The following is a 17,281-nucleotide window of genomic DNA, read 5'->3' on the forward strand; positions in this document are numbered from 1 at the left end:
TAGCCTGGTCTCACATTAATTTTATCTGAGCTAGTTAAACGAGTACGTAATGCCTCGCTCCTTGCCTCTCAGGTCTCAAAAGTCGTTCCTTTATCCCCAGCCTCCGCTCCCGGGGTAACCGGCGGCTCAGGAGCGAGGTCGAGGCGCAGAGACAGCCCGCCGGCTAGAGCGGCCACAGCCGTCCGGCCGCTCTCTCTTTTCTTCCGCTCTCTATGGTTAGGAGCAAGTCCCTCCTCCGCCCGGAAGTATTTAGGCTCCAGGCGCTTGCGCAAGGCCAGAAGGTAGTTCCGATTCCGGCGTGTGGATCTTCGATCCTCGTGTTCAGTTGTCGCGGTTGGTGGGCTGTAACGGAGCCAAGATGCTGCGGAGTCTGCTGGTGAGTAGCTTGTCGGCTGGCATTCGGGATGTGGGGCGAGAGGGTTGGGAGCGGAGGCTAGAGGTTCGCGACAGGAAAGCCTCTCCTGGGAGGGGAGGAGAGAGGGAGAGGGCGGCTTCGGAGGTCACCTTCCTTGGTCCGTGTCCTTTTCGCTTGACCTTCCTTCCCTTCCATGGATCACTCTTGCCCCAAGCTGTGCTGGGTAATTGTAAGGAGTGGAGAAGCTGGGGAGGTGACCAGAGGATTGTGCGTTAGGCAAGCCTTGGGTTCTTAGTCGCCACCCCTAATCTTGTGGGTGCGGGTGGGAAGTTTCTGATACCCGGAAGCGTCAGCAGAAGGATGTTCCTCGGATAACGAGGGGTTTGAGTTTCAGAGACTCTGAGGTTTGTGAGCAGCAGAAGGCAGTTTAAAAAGCAAGCCTTTCAGTTTTGGCTGGCGCTTTAGGAGCATTCATGGCCGAAGGGTCGTGTTGCTTCCATCAGGCGGTTCTGCAGTGTCCTTCACCGCTCCACCGACTTTGAGCATGTGAAATATTTTCCCCAAATTTTGAAAAAGAGAAGGAAAATGTAACAGTGATCGTTTTCTTCGGTAATTATCCAATAAAGCTTTACTTATCGTCTCAATATATTATTTATTTTAGAAAGTGGATTGCATATTTGTAATTTATTTCAACTGGATATGTAATGCAAGTCTCTTGTAAAAGATTTATGCCCTATTAATTCTTTGGGGAAAATGTAATGAGGGAAGCATTTTAATTAAGTAGGAATCATGCCACTTTATTTTGATATCAAGTAATAGATTTTTAATAATATGGTAGAGTATTTAAATAAAAAACTTCGAACCTCGTGTATTTTGTAACCATTCTTTATTTCTGTAATATCTATATATCAGTATGTTTTCCTCATATAATGCTACTGGTTCAATTCAGGTAAAGATCATGATTTTTTCCCCCTCAAAATCTACATGAATTGCTTCTTAAATGTGGTGTTTGGAGACTTCAGAATGTAATATAAAGAGCAGTGGCGGGGCGACAAATAGGAAAACCTCAGTGCTTGTCTGTGACTTTGTTATTGACAAATCGGGTATGTTTTAACTCTCAGTTTCACTTTTCTGTAATACTGAAGATTGGGAATGGTTGGTTTTGAAGGGTTTCTTTAAGCCCTAAGTCTGTTTAGTATATGTGGATTTTTTTTAATTTCAGGCTCTTCGTCAGATTGCCCAGAGGACCATAAGTACTGCTTCACGCAGGCAGTTTGAAAATAAAGTTTCAGAGAAACAAAAGCTCTTTCAGGTACTGAAGTATTTTATAGGAGATTGTTACTTGTTATGATTAGATTACCAAAAGTTGGCGATAGGAGGTAAATCTGGAGACGTCTGATTGTTAACAATCCTGTTGTATTAGCAGAAGAGTAATAGGAAACTGTCTGTCGATAGCTAACTGGGCATTTGCTATAACCAAGAGGCCCTTGGGAAAGCAGAAGAAACGAAGGGGTAAAGATCAAAGACACTTTCTTTTGGAGGAGTCACATTGGGTTGGCACTCTGGGGTAGCTGCACAGTAATAGACAAATAGACCATAGAAAGAGCCCAGAAACAGAACAAATACATTAATATATGTAGAAACTTGATATATGTTAAAGGTGCTATTTCATATCAGTGGGGAATGGAAAAATTGGGTGGCTGTTTTTTTGTGGTTTTTTTTTTGCGGTACGCGGGCCTCTCACTGTTGTGGCCTCTCCCGTTGCGGAGCACAGGCTCCGGACACGCAGGCTCAGTGGCCATGGCTCACGGGCCCAGCCGCTCCGCGGCACGTGGGACCTTCCTGGACCGGGGCACAAACCCGTGTCCCCTGCATCGGCAGGCGGACTCTCAACCACTGCGCCACCAGGGAAGCCCTGGGTGGCTGTTTTGAAGAAAGTAAAGTTATATCCGTTCTGTATTGTGTGTTAAAAGATTAATTGCAGATATAAATACTTCTCCCTCAAAAAATATTAAAAGAAAATATAGGAGAATTATTTTCAGCTTACTGAGGTATGATTGACAAGTAAAAATCGCAAGCATTGGGAATTCCCTGGTGGTCCAGTGGTTGAGAATCCACCTTCCTATGCAAGGGTCGCGGGTTTGATCCCTGGGGATGGGGGAACTAAGATCCTTCCTGCCCTGGGGGAACTAAGACCACACACTGCAACTACTGAGCCCACGCGCCACAACTATAGAGAGGCCCACGCACCACAACGAAGATCCCACGTGCCGCAACTAAGACCTGACACAAAGAAAGAAAGAAAGAAAGAAAATATAAATAAATAGTTTGTATTTAGGTTGTACCTGATTTTTTTTTAAGGTGTACAAACAATGTTATATTTAATGTATCTATGAATGATTACCACAATCAGGTTTAATCTTAGGGGTCATCCTAAGAAAGTCTTTACAAAGCCTAGAAGCTGTAAAGGAGAAATATTGCAAGGTTTGGTGACACGAAAATTTTAAATGTACTTATGGTACAAATTGAGGTAAGTGACAAATTGAGGGAAAATTTTTTAAATTAACAAAATTTTTAATATTAACAAAAAGTTAATAACCTTAGCATACAGAGAGCTCCTACAAATCAGTAAGAAATGCACATTAAAATGACAAGTTGCTACTTTTTTTCCCTGTTCAATTGTCAAAATTTTAGAAGATTTAAAATAGGTTATGTTAGCCAGGTGTGGGAGATAAGTGCGTTCCTATACAGTACGTTGATACATGCTAGGAAGTAGTATTGGTACAGAAATTTTAGAGTATTTGAAAGTATTAGAAGCAAATTATTGTACATATCCTATTCAGGACTCCCATTTTAAGAATCTTTCCTACAGAATAGTAGCATAAATATATAAAAATAGGAAATAGGCTATTAATCATTATGGGAGTTTAATATCAAAAAAACCCAACAACCTAAATACCCATTAATAAAGGATTGGCTAATGTAATTTTATTTTTTGCACAGTGGAATGCTGTGTAGCCATTAAAAGGAACAAAGTAGGTTTAAATGGGCTAGATGGTTTTTAAGATAATGTTGAGTGAAAAATCTGTGATAGGCCATTATATAGCATAATCTCATTTTGTGTATTAAACAAGTATGTGCATAAATTAGAAGCTATGACAATACAAGCTTTAAAAAATTAGGGATATGTATTAATATGTGTTAATAGTGGTTTTCTCATGAGGAAAGACTTAGTGGGACAGAGCACTTACCTTTATAAGTAGTTAGGTTATCAGTGAGTTTTTTGTTTAATTGTGATCTCTGATGTTTCATAAAGAAAATTTTAAGTGGTTAAAAAAAAAGTATTATGTATGCTGCATGAAAATAAAATACTTATATTTAACAGGTGTGTTAAGTATCCAACACTATGCCAGGTGCTGGATTGGGAGACTAAGGATATAATTTAGGGTTATAAACCAAAACTCTCTCTCCTGTTTTTTTAAGGGAAAAAAAGATTGTACCTATGACCAAAGTGTGATGATTATTGCTTTTTTTAATAATTAAATTGATGAACTCAATGAATATATTTTCACAGCTTTACTGTTTATGTGTTCTTTGGAAAGAACATTTTATTAGATCTCAAATTAACTTTAAAAGAAAGAATGTTGATTTTTAGGAGTTTTTATTTTAAAAGTAGTTGCAGTAGAGAAAGATTCAGGAAAAGGGTAGTCCTTTTTAATTTTGATATTTAAAATATTTCAGTTTCAGTGTTTTAAGAAGCCACTTAATTTTATATGAATGGATTAGTCTTTTTCATTTAGTTGGAAACCAATGATATACATTAATTATTATTTTTTTTAACCTAGGAGGATAATGGAATTCCAGTGCATCTAAAGGGTGGGATAGCTGATGCCCTCCTGTACAGAGCCACCATGATTCTTACAGTTGGTGGTAAGACATTTGGAATGCTTGCTCTATAGCAAAATCATAGTAGCGATAACTAACAACATCATTGCTCTCACTGTGCCAGTATTTTAACACAGGCAGTCTGTCCCCAGAATCTGAGGTCTTACTGCTTTACATATAATGACTCACAAAGGTGATTGATACATATTGTATAAGAACGTTTTAATGTCTTCTAAAAAAAATAAACCGATAAAGTTTGATAATTATCTTGTGATAGAGGTGGCTTTTGGAATGTGCCGCTAGTGGCCCTGCAGGCCTTTGGAAGAGCCAAAGATAGCTGCTCTATCCCATCTCCTATAACAGGGGTTCTTAAATATTTTGACTATGATGTATAATAATAATACACTTTACATCTAATCCCTGTACATACATATTTATGACAGAGATAAAACCTTATACAGCACAATACTTTTACTGCATGTAAAGTGCTTTGATATTTTTTCTGTGGATTGGGCAGTTCCATTATTCAATATTAGCAGTGGAATATCACAAATAAGCATGCTAGGAGCAGAGTTAGGAATCTGAATGATTGCTCCCTGGCGGGAGAAAGGGAAACAGTATTAGAGTGATTACTGTGTGCTCATTCTATTGATAGGAGTGCCACATATGTGGATTTCTGTAACCCTTGTATTAAGTCTGTAACGTATCCTCGTTTTAAAGATGGAGAAATTATGTTAATTACCCAGATAATATTGCTTTGGAAGAGCTGGTGTTTGAACCCTAAGCACAAAGTCCCCTTATGCTTATGCCAAGGTGCCTTTTTTGGCTTGAATTGAATATAGTGAAGGGACATTTTATGGACAACAAGCAGATAGTGACGTTTGGGCTTTCTTAAGGTAAAGTCCTAAATTCTTTTTGGCCAGTGTGACTATTTCATAGACGTTTTGGTAATTAGTTTTAAAAATAAATTTCCAGTTATTAGAAATTCTTACTTCAAATTTGATTATTTAAAAATTATATGTCCCTTTTGCTTGGTTTTATATTGATAATACACTTCAGGGAAGGCTTTGCCTATTTGACCTTTTGGCTTTTGAATCATTCTTAGCATTTCTCAGGCAATTTTAGGTTTTATGTTCTTAATCTTATTTTAAATTTTTTTACATGTCATTACGTTAACAAATACATTACTGTGCTGCATCTAACACTTCTATACAAGTTAAGTAATATTAAAACTTGATTAAACGTGTTTTGTATGTATTTATTTTAAATTTTGCCAGCACCTATCAAAATACTTCTGTATATTCCCATAAAAGTAGTTTTAATACCAGCCTTGCCTCTTTATCTTACAACTTTTTAGCTGGAATATTGGGTTTATACATTTAAACCTGAGAATTTCCTGTTAAGTTCTTATTTCCTTTATTTTTCAGGAACAGCATATGGCATGTATCAGCTGGCTGTGGCTTCATTCCCCAAGAAGCAGGGTTGACTTCAGTTTATCCTCCCAGCAATCGGTTGGTTCAACTCCATTCAGTTCTCTGTGGACCAGTAGTCTGATAACTAACTTGAGTTCTTCTTTGGGGATCAATATTTATTGACTTGTACTAGCTGCCACCAATAAAGCAGTCTTTACCATGCTTTGTTTTATTTGATCACTTTAGGATACATTATACCAGTAATAGCAGCCTTATAAACCTTAGGTAAGGAGGAATCTTTTGTCATTAGGTTATATATAGTACCATTGTGGTATTATTTTAGTGAAATTTTATTTTTAGCAGCTTAGAATTCCAACAGGGGATGGTCTTCAGCGCTAATTGAGCTTGACACTCGGAGTGCATATTTCTTTGAGTCTTCCCCTCCCCTCTCTTCCCTGCTGTGGTGTATCCTGGGATATGCTAGCACCTAGGGTTAGTGGAAGCAGGTTAGTTTTGGCTCATGGGGTTCAAGTTTCTTTTTTCCTCCCTTAGCTCTGTGTGTTTATGTTTAAGAATATTGGATGTATTCCACAGTTTAGAGTAGGCTTTAGTAGAATTGCTGTAAAATAATCCAGTATTTGTTCTTTTCACACTCAGAATGGGCTTCTGTTATGTTAGTTTAATCCATAACATACAGTGTACCTTTCCTTAAAATACTTAGTTCATTTGTAAAAGTTATCTTCTGGGGGAACGGAAGGAGTCAGACTTTGTCATCCCTGCAAGGTGTGCATTTGTAACACAGTGAAGATTAAGAGTCTAGATCCGTCAGATCTAGGGGAAATCTATGAGTAAGGGTTTTATAAAAGCTTCAATTTCTGGATAAAATTGAGAAAACTAATATAGTTAGAAAAACGGAGTCAAGTCTGAAATACCAAACTAATTCTTTTCCTTTTAAAACATTGAGGCTTATGGTACAAATCCATTTCAAGAGGTACCTAATGAAAGGTGTTTCAGCCTTGAGTCTTGAAAGTAAGAAAGATCTTGGTTAGCCATATATCTAACCTGCCACTGAATGCAGGAATCCGCCCAGCCTCTTACAGAATCTCATTACTAACATCAGCAGAGAACACTGCTTTTGAAGGGAGTGCAATGAATATTGTTAGACATTTCTAAATGCTGAGAAATATCTTAAGTAGGCCTGGAATCTGGTTCAATTCTGATTCAGAGCTAAAAAGCAACCAGTGATAATATTTTGAAACAAGCTATATTTATCAGCATTGTACAAAGGAGAATTTCATCAATGTGATTTGAAATGCTTTTATAACATGATGTGAAAGATACTTTTGTGCAGTAAAAAGGAAGAACATCTTGGTATCTTCTATAACCTTCAGCTCTTGATTCTGTGAGAGGTGCTTTTCTATTTCTGGTGTAACCTAGTCAGACAATTAGAACTTTTTTTTAATGCCAAAATGTTCAATTAACATGACAAGATTGGATAAAGTAGGAGTAGGTTAAATGCTTAAGAGACTTTAAAATATTTTTAAATGCTATGATTAAGTTTTTGCCCTTCATCCTAAAATTCTGCACTGTCAGCAGGGGTGGAGATGGGGAGGGGACAAGGGGTGAGGTCTCAGAAGAGGGGTTGCTGGATAGGAGCTCATGAAATTATCTGCTATTCTTAGCGTTTAGTAAGAGAGAGATTGCTATTATTGATTCAAAGACTAACCAAATGTTCATAGAGCAGAGTCCATGAGAAGTATTGCAAATGTGGCCTTCAGGAAACGAACAACTATCATTCCAATCTCCTTTGTATGTTTACCACGTATTATCCTTTTGAGAATAGTATCTGCTACTAAATAGAAGAAATTCTCTGACGATATTATCCCACTAATATAAGCGCCATGGGAGATATATTTAAGTGAAACTTTGTCACAATTAGTACTGTGCTCAGGATTGGATTTGTAGTCTAGCTACTCTAGATGAAGTGACATCGAAAAAACTAAAACTCAGGGCATGCAGTGTACCCAAAGCTACAAATAAATGGCAGCACGATTTCCAAGTCCATTTTTATCTGATTCTTAAAGTTCATGGTCTTTGTAGTATACTTCATCTTACCAGGCGTTTAATTACATGGGCTGGGATAGCTTCAGTGCACTGCTGGTAGCCTCGTATGCAGATACAAATGCCCTACAGACTTCCATCCCCTGTCCAGTCAGACTTCTGGGAAGAGTGATCGCTACAGTCTCCAGTTCCTTTATTCAGTTTCACATTGATCCCTCTGTCTAACTTGCAACATACCTACGTATTTAACATCTGTGTCTTCCATTTTATAAATGAGATCTGAAGTCGGCACTCGTCCCCAACCACAGTGCTCTTCTGCTTGGTGCGTGCATACTCATTCTTGACTGAGAATCTGGGAAAGCCCCCCAGGTTCTGCTGGAAACGTTGACATTCTTCCCTTTGCTCCCAGCGTTCCCTATACTCATCTTTACCAAGAGTTTAATGCCTCTGAATCTGAATTCAAATTTGAGTTATAATTGTTGATAAGACTGGGAACCAGTGTAGCATTGTAGTTAATTACAGATCATGGAGTCAGAAGACCCAGCTTCAACCCTTGGATTAGATGACCATGGGTAGCCAACCTTGCTAAACCTGTATCCTCATCTGCATAAATGGAATAATGCCTAGGCACATGGTTATTCTAATGCAAGTAAAGCACGAAAAATGGTTTCCAACACATACCAAGTGTGCAATAAATGCTAGGTACTTCTATTGTTAGCTCTCTGAGAGAAGGAACTATACCTTTCAACTCATATCCCTATCAACTTGGCATAGAGCAGGGACCATAAGCTGGTCAGGGCTGGTAGGAGAGGTGCACGCTTTCATCCATGTCCTGGGTGCCTTCTTTTGGCTCTGCTCTCCTTAGTGTGTGGCTTTCATTCTCCTTGTAAGATGGCTGCTGCAGCTCCGGCTATTGTGTGTGTTTTCCTGCAGGAAGAAGGATTGGTGAAAAGAGCACATGCTAAACAAGCGAGCTCTCTTTAAAGAGCCTCAGAAGCCCCACACAAAGACTTAAACTTATATCCCTTTAGCCAGATGTTCCACCACGTGATCATGCCTGCATTCAAGGAGGCCAAGAAATGTCTCAAATGGGCATATTGCCAAGCAAAATTGGAGTTCTGTTTAATAGGAAGGGGAGACTGGGTATTGAGTTGACAACGAATAGTCTCTCCCCCAGCCAGTTTGTTTTTTAAAAGAATGAAGTCCACACTGGAGGAGACAGGACAGGACCTAGGAGCATTTTGGTTCCTACTTCTAGTTGTTTCTGATGCCCACAGCCATGCCTGCTGGTAGGCTTGGCTGCATTTCATCGTCCAATAACTTTCTCTTTGTGCTTAATTTAGTTCAGGTAGGTTTCTCAACCAGGAACCAAACAAAGCAGTATTTCCTGAGTTTCGCATCTATCATACCATCTAATAGGAGCACACTTTTACCATTTACTCTAAACCATAGTTAGGTGCTTAATAAAGGCAGCCATTACTGGTTTCTCATAGTAGACAGGAATGGCTCAATGCACCATAAATGCCAATAGATACAGAGAATACAAGAATGATAAAAATAAGAATTACAGTGCTGCTATAGCCAATTGGGTTCAGGGTTTGCAGAACCCTTCCTGCCGTTTGAGATAGTTATGCACAAGTTCCCCAAAGCTGCCAATTTCACAGGCCTCCAGCTTGGGACTCCCGCTGCCTGGGTCCTGTAAGCAACATGTCATGATCCACTACCCAGGGCTTTGCTTCTACATATTCTTCAAGATCAGTAATTCAAGTTAACAGATATTGAGTACCTACTGGGTGCCAGACACTGTTGTGTGTGCCTGGGGGTCATTGGTGAGCAAAATATGCACATTCCTGCCCTCACAGAGTTTACGTTATAGTGAGGGGTAGCAGGGAAGACAATAAACAAAAATAAATTGTACAGTATGTTAGCAGGTAGTCAATTCTATGGGGAAAAAAGACCAAAGGGGACAGCTGGCATGGGGGTGGGCTGATTGGGTGTAGTAGTAAGTGAGGTATGAAGATGGGTTTCAATGGGGTGGTTAGAGTTAGATAAAAACTGTAGAGGTGAGGGAGCTAGTCAAGCAGATATATAGGGAAAGGGCATTAAAGAGGGAGCAGCTTAGAGCGGGTGCCCTCATGTGCCCAGCATGTTCAAGAACAGGAAGGCAGGAGCAGTTATGGCTGACCGAGTGGGAGAGGGGAAGGCAGAGAGGTAAGAAGCGGTCGCACCAAGGAGGGCCTTGCAGGCTATTGTCAGGACTTGGGCTTTTACTCTGAGCGGTGTGGGGAGCCGTTGCAGAGCTTCTCACAGAAGAGAGACTTATATGTTCTAAAGAGGCCTGGCTTGGCTGTCATGTTGAAATAGAGCATAGGGGACCCAGGGTGGAAGCAGGCAGACCCATCAGGAAGCCTCGTGCAGCTATCAGGTAAGGAGTGATGGAGGCAATGGAAAGTGGTCGGATTATGAACAGAGGAGGAGTTTTACTCATCAGCCACTTAGACCTTGCCCTTCTCCATCCATCCATCCACCCATCCACCCATCCACCCATCCCCCCATCCACCTATCCATCTATCCATCCATCCATCCATCCAACAATTACTTATTGAAAGCCTACTTTGTGTAAGGCACTGTTCTCAGCTCTGAGAATACAAGTGTGAACTAGACCGGCAAGCTGTTCTATGGAACTTACATTCTAGTCAGTGGACGTAGACAGTAAATAAATTCATAAGCATGGTAATGGTCTACAATGGGAACGGCTGTAGGGAATCAACAGTGTGATCTCAGGAAAAGTGCCGGAGTGGAAGCTAGAAAAGGCCTCAGAGGAAGTGTCATTTGAAACAAGACCAGAAAAGAAGGGGTCTACTGTGCTAAAACTCAGGAGAAAAGCATTGAGGGGAAAGGGAAGTTGCTTTGCGTCTTTAATTGCAGATAGACCAGTGTTGTTGAAACACAGGGAGCTGGAGAAAGACGGCAGCAGTGGCTACCTCTTCCCCCGTGACCAACACAACACCTGGCCCTCTTCCTACACTCAAGGTCCAGATGGCTTTTTTTCTGGTTTCATGTTACACAACACAGTCTGATAACCATAGCATTGATTTATCCAAAAGTCTAAACAGAAACTAGCAGGTGAACATTCTGTTCCAGACAGTTGTTGTTACTGTTATTAGCAAGAACTAGAAGCTGAGGAAATAAAGTTAAGGGGAGATCAAACACACAGCAGTTATGTTTGAACCTGATCCCAAATCAAAATCTACCTTATTCAGAATCCCTTTTTTTTTTTTTTTTTTTATTGCGGTACGTGGGCCTCTCACTGTTGTGGCCTCTCCCGTTGCGGAGCACAGGCTCCGGACACGCAGGCCCAGCGGCCATGGCTCACGGGCCCAGCTGCTCCGCGGCATGTGGGATCTTCCCGGACCGGGGCATGAACCCGTGTCCCCTGCATCGGCAGGCGGACTCAACCACTGCGCCACCAGGGAAGCCCCCAGAATCCCATCTTTAAAATCCACTATGTACCATGTTACTTCTTAGATGGGGAAAGAAGAAAAAAATACTTAGGACAACTGTACTAGTTGGTTCCCTCATAGACTTTATTCTGTGTGAACACTGCTGATTCACTGGTTATGTTTGGTAAATCTGCATCTTAATGATTGGCGACTTTTTATTCTCTCTCTCTTTCTCTCCTCTGTGATTCCCATGAAGCTGACCATGTATCTGCTCTGACTGCCTGTCTCTATTGAAATTATAGTTTTACATTTGTTTCTAATATATATATATATATATATATATATATATATATATATATATATATATATATTTTAAAGCAACTCCAAGTCAGGGATATTTTGAAGAACTCATTAGTGAGGAAAACCAATCAAAACATAAGCCATTTTCTAAATGTTTATCTTAGTATAATACACCAGAGGGCGGTCATGATTAAATGTTTACAATTAAATTGCTTGGAAACTAGAGCGCTGTCTACTGAAATGGGTATTTCAAAGCACACATGAAGTCTGCCAGAGGAAGAGGAGATCACAGTATTAGATGCTGCAGCCTTAGTGCTAGAATATAATAAATGTGTGTGTAGGTATATACTTGTATGGCTTTCATTTTTGGTTTTTAATTATGTGATCACTGGTTTCCAATTATAAATGTTCCATTAGTATAATGAAAGATGGGCTGTTTCCTTTAATTCTGAGACTAGGTCAGATCTTCATTGACCTCTTGTAGGAGGCTGTCATCTTCCCTTTGGGGAGTTGCTAAAAGGATTCTCTGGTGTTATTCTGACGATTAAAGGCGAATGTCTTTGTTTGGCCTTGTTAATCTCTTTCCAGGGCCATTTTACCCCAATTAATGTGCTAAATGTTTTATTCATGGCCATTACTATTGGATACTTTTCCCATGGTGCTTTTTCTTAAAACCGTATCTTCTTTGGGAAATCAGAATGTGATGAATCATTGTGACTGTTTTGGTCACAAAAATACACCTTTAGAGTCTGGTCATTTCCCACCTTGATTCTATCCTAATGATCATTGTAATGATTATTTATTTGTATTTATTTTAATTTTTAATTGAAGTATAGCTGACTTACAACATTGTATTAGTTTCAGGTGTACAATATAGTAAGTTGATAATTTTAGATTTCACTTCATACAAAGTTACTATAAAACATTGACTATATTCCATGTGCTGTACATTATATCCTTGTACGTTATTTATTTTATGCCTAGTTGCTTGTACCTTTTAATCCCCTTCACCTATTTGTCCCCTCCCCCAACCCCACTCTGCCCTGGTAAACACTATTTTGTTCTCTGTACCTCTGAGTCTGTTTCTGTTCTATATGTTTGTTTGTTTTATTTTTTAGATTCCACATGTATGTGAAAACATACAGTATTTGTCCTTCTCTGTCTGATTTATTGCACTAAGCATAATACCCTCCAGATCCACCCATATGGTTGCAATGGCAAAATTTTATTCTTTTTTATGGCTGAGGAATATTCCACTGTGTATATATGGCACATCTTAATCCATTCGTCCACTGGTGGGCACTTACTTGTTTTCCATATCCTGGCTATTGTAAATAATACTGCTATGAACACAGACGTTCATGTATCTTTCCCAATTAATGTTTTCATTTTCTTTGGATAAATACCCAGGAGTGGAATTGCTAGATTGTATGACAGTTTTATTTTTAATTTTTGTTTTCCACACTGACTGTACCAATTTACATTTCCAGACACACCCTCGCCAACACTTGCTATTCCTTGCCTTTTTGATGATAGCCATTCTGACAGGTGTGGGTGATATTGTGGTTTTGATTTGCATTTCCCTGATGATTAGCGATGTTGAGCATCTTTTCATGTGCCTGTTGGCTGCCTGTATGTCTTCTTTGGAAAAATGCCTATTTAGGTCCTCTGCTTATTTTTTTTAATTGGATTGCTTTTTTTGATATTGAGTTGTATGAGTTTTTAAAAATATATTTTGAATATTAACCCCTTATCAGACATAATGTTTGCAAATATCTTCTCCCATTTAGTAGGTTGCCTTTTCATTTTGTTCATGGTTTCCTTTGCTGTTCAAAAGCTTTTAAGTTTGATTAGATCCCCTTTGTTTATTTTTGCCTTTGATTCCCTTGCCTGAGGAGACAGATGCAAAAAAATTATTGCTGAGACTGATGTCAAAGAGTGTACAGTTAATGTTTTCTTCTAGGAGTTTTCTACTAGCAGAACTTACATTTAAGTCTTTAATCAGTGTTGCGTTTATTTTTGTATATGGTGTAAGAAAGTGGTCCAGTTTAATTCTTTTGCATGTAGTTGTCTGGTTTTCCCAACACTGTTTATTGAAGAGACTATCTTTTCCCCATTGTATATTCTTGCCTCCTTTATCATAAATTAATTGACCATTATAAGCATGGGTTTATTTCTAGGCTCTCTATTCTGTCCCACTGATCTGTGTGTCTGTTTTTCTGCCAGTACCATACAGTATGGATTAGTATAGCTTTGTAGTAGAGTCTGAAATTAGGGAGCATGATATCTCCAGCTTTGTTCTTTTTTCTTAAGAATATTTTGACTATTCAGGGCCTCATGAATTTCTATACACATTTTAAAATTATTTGTTCTGGTTCTATGAATAATGCCATTCGTATTTTGATAATGATTGCATTATATCTGTAGATTGCTTTGGGTAGTATGGACCTTATAACAATATTAATTATTACAATCCATTTCTTTGAGCCATTTTCAACTTCTTTCCTTCTGGGAAGTCCAAGATCAAGGTGATGGCCTATTTGCTTCCTTGTGAGAGCTTTGTTCCTGGCTTGCAGATGGTCACCTCACTGCATCCTCACATGGTCCTTCCACTGTGGTGTGGGGAGAGAGTGCTCTGGTGTCTCTTCTTCTTATAAGTGGCACCAATCTTATTGGATTAAAGCCCAACTCTTATGATCTCATTTAACCTTAATTACTGCATAAAGACCCCATCTCCAAATATAGTCACCTTGAGGTGACTTCAAATATGAAATTTTGAGGGGACACACCTGAAAGAAAGTAAGGGTAATTTCTGGTCTTTTGTTCATAAATTTCAAGCAAGGGCTCTGGCCCAGGATCCATCAATGGAAAGGTACCATAATTGGTCCCCTTTGTTTTGGGGCCCACTCCTTGCCAACCAATAGCTTCTTCTATTTAAGGAGCTAATGCTCTGAAGAATTTCTCACAGATTAAACCCATGATAAACATTGGATTGAAGATTTAATACTATATGCACTTGGTGTGTTCAATCAAGTGCAGGTAGGCACTTTAATCAAGGAGGTAAACATATTAAAGATATGGTTCTGTTTTTCAAGAGTAACAAATGATGGAAAATATCTTGGTAGAAGAGAAAAACTAGTTAATTCTAGAAATGCGGAATAAATCTTCTGCTCACGATTCTAGTGCAGGAGAAAGAGAAATTCTGAAATGTATGGGATCTGAAATTTGTCATATTTTGGCATCCAAAGATCCACTGCAGCATTTCTTGACCTTTTGATGGGGCTCTACCGAGGGCAGGAGGAGGTATGATTGGAGAAATTCAGAAGATTTAGGCAATAGGCATTTAAGATGGAGCAGTGTGGAGACAGAATGGCTAGTGAGGAGGATATTATAATAGACTAAGCAAGATTTAAAATACTGAGGGAAGTGAATTGTCATTCTTGGGTGAGAGGAAGGTAAGGGTGGCAGGAGGTGTCAGGAAAGATGTTAACAGTAACCTAACGTCTTATGTGTTGTGTGAGAAGCAGAATAACTGCCCTGAAGAGAGCAGAATTAAGAGAAGTACAGGTAAATGTGTAAAGAGGGTCAGCTACATCATTCTTAGATTTCCACCTTCAATACTCAGAGGGGAAAAAGAAGTTGCCAGAGGAAGTGGTCTAGGACTGGAAGTTATAACTTAACAGTTGCAGCATTTTCCTTCAGGAAGGTGACCCACCCTCCAAGGCCCTTGAATGTAAGAAGACGGGGAGTGTAGATCAGAGAGGTGCTGCTCGCAGACAAGGAGGGGTGATGCTGTGTTACTTATGCTGAAGGTCACACCAGCTTGGGAGCCAGTCGGGGTCACATTTACACTCGTGTCCAAATAACCACGTTTCTGAGCTCCATGTGCCCACCTGGGGGCTCTGCCACCCTTCAAGTTGCTCTAGTTCATTTTTGTGAGTCATCAGCACATCACATATGGCCAGGAACATGATTTTCCGTCTTCTTCCCTTTTCTCCTTCTTGTCCAGCTGCTGCGCCAACGCCACGGCCAGGCACTGCTCTGCCCGGGGCAGCCCTGTGTTGTATGGAGAAATGGGGAGCGCTTCTCCCATCATGTATTCATTCAACAAACATTGAAATGCCTTCTATGCACCTGGCAGGCTTCTAGGCCCTGGGTCATACCTCCATGAACGAGACAGACAAAATCCCTGCTCTCAGTGAGTTATATACCCCGAGCCGCTTCCGCAGCGAGGCCTTGAGTCTGGCAAAATTTCTGGTGACGATGACCGTCCCGGCTGTGGGCTCCTGTTAGCACCTCTCCAACAAAATCCTCACGTGCCACAAAAAGAAGCAACTGTTTTTAGGCACACCCCAGCCCACGCATATTTAGAGAGCGACCATTTCTTTCTGTTGACTGAACAAAAGCATTCAAGGCTGTAACTGCGCCTGCGGCACTGACGGCCCTTCCCACGACTCTGGAGCCTCAGCCTTGCTCTTGAAGAGTCACGTGACCCGTCCCGGGGTTTTCCCAGAAGAAGGTAAGCGCCTGCCCCGAAGGAGTGCCGAAATCGCCACCTCAGCAAAACAGCCCCACTTTTGACACGACAGGAGTTTGGGCTTTTGGTACAGCCCTCAACATGTCAGTGTTCTCAGGACCCTGTTTCCGTGAGACGCAGCCCCAGGGAAAGAACGGTGCGCTCCCCGCCCTTCGCCGGCTCCGCGGGGGCCACTCTCAACAGCGGCCTGGGAGCGGGAATCGGCTCTTCCCTGAAGGCCGCGGAAGGTCAGCTTTTCCCTTTTATATCGCTTTTCGGGCGTCATTGCCTTCTCCCAGGGCACCCTGTGATAAAAGGCTAGGACCCAGGGCTTCCCTGGTGGCGCAGTGGTTGAGAGTCCGCCTGCCGATGCAGGGTTCGTGCCCCGGTCCGGGAAGATCCCACATGCTGCGGGGCGGCTGGGCCCGTGAGCCATGGCCGCTGAGCCTGCGCGTCCGGAGCCTGTGCTCCGCAACGGGAGAGGCCACAACAGTGAGAGGCCCGCGTGCCGCCAAAAAAAAAAAAAAAAAAGGCTAGGACCCAAAGGACAGGATACTTTTATGGTAGGACACGGTTTTCCTGGAAGGGGAAAACAAGGGAAATAACGGCTTCACTTAAAACGGCTCAACTGGAAACGAATACTCACACATCCATCCAGATTCGGTAGTGATTTGACACAGCGTTTCCATTGTCTGTTCTGTACCCCGTCGGGGCGTTGGGAGGCGCTGCAAGGGGGCCACCGCACCACTAGGGGGCAGTGTTGTATAGAGACAGAGAAACTTCGCCTCCATCCTATTACCGCAGAATTAAATATTTCAGTAAACCTGAATTTAAAATATCAGGCTTTTGCCCGACAGAAGTTATCTCCTCTGAACTCCTGCAGCACTGCTTACACGAACCCCTAACAGCAAGCCTGCTTCGCATTTGTTATTTCCTCCATTCAATTGTAAAGTTCCTTGAAGTCGACTGATGCTTCTTTAGCCTATGACATAATATTTGCTGAATAAGTGAATATTTTATGAGTACCCTCTGAATATATGCTAAGTTTTTAATGGTTGAGGACATTTTTATAAAAATACAACTTCGATGTTTAATGTGGAGTAGAAAGTATTAAATAAGGGAGACAAAACTAACCCGACATTGGTTTATATAACAAACATAAAGTTCTTTCTTTGTTAAGTGTTGCCACCTCTGTTAGGTCGTTTGATCCTCATAATAACCCTGTGGAGTGAGTTGAATACTGAGTCCAGGTGGCCCCCGAGGAACCACAGTCCCCAGAGACTGAGCTTATTCTTGGATGGGGAGGTCA

General features: G+C 40.8%; 1 protein-coding gene across 1 annotated transcript; it reads left to right on the forward strand.

The window, feature by feature from the left end:
* The first annotated feature begins 217 nt into the window (after nucleotides 1-217).
* COX7A2 (cytochrome c oxidase subunit 7A2) lies at nucleotides 218-5,874 on the forward strand. Its single transcript, XM_067702754.1, has 4 exons — nucleotides 218-376; nucleotides 1,578-1,667; nucleotides 4,201-4,285; nucleotides 5,668-5,874. Exons 1-4 carry the CDS (start codon nucleotides 359-361, stop codon nucleotides 5,724-5,726), a joined length of 252 nt encoding a protein of 83 aa, XP_067558855.1. The 5' UTR covers nucleotides 218-358; the 3' UTR covers nucleotides 5,727-5,874.
* The last annotated feature ends 11,407 nt before the right edge of the window (nucleotides 5,875-17,281 follow it).

This window comes from Pseudorca crassidens, chromosome 13 (genome assembly GCF_039906515.1).
Source record: "Pseudorca crassidens isolate mPseCra1 chromosome 13, mPseCra1.hap1, whole genome shotgun sequence".
Taxonomy (NCBI): Eukaryota; Metazoa; Chordata; class Mammalia; order Artiodactyla; family Delphinidae; genus Pseudorca; species Pseudorca crassidens.

Coding starts and splice junctions, on each gene's coding strand:
- COX7A2 (XM_067702754.1), top strand. Junction 1,668..4,200: donor AGAAACAAAAGCTCTTTCAG/GTACTGAAGTAT, acceptor TTTTTAACCTAG/GAGGATAATGGAATTCCAGT. Junction 4,286..5,667: donor CATGATTCTTACAGTTGGTG/GTAAGACATTTG, acceptor TTTATTTTTCAG/GAACAGCATATGGCATGTAT.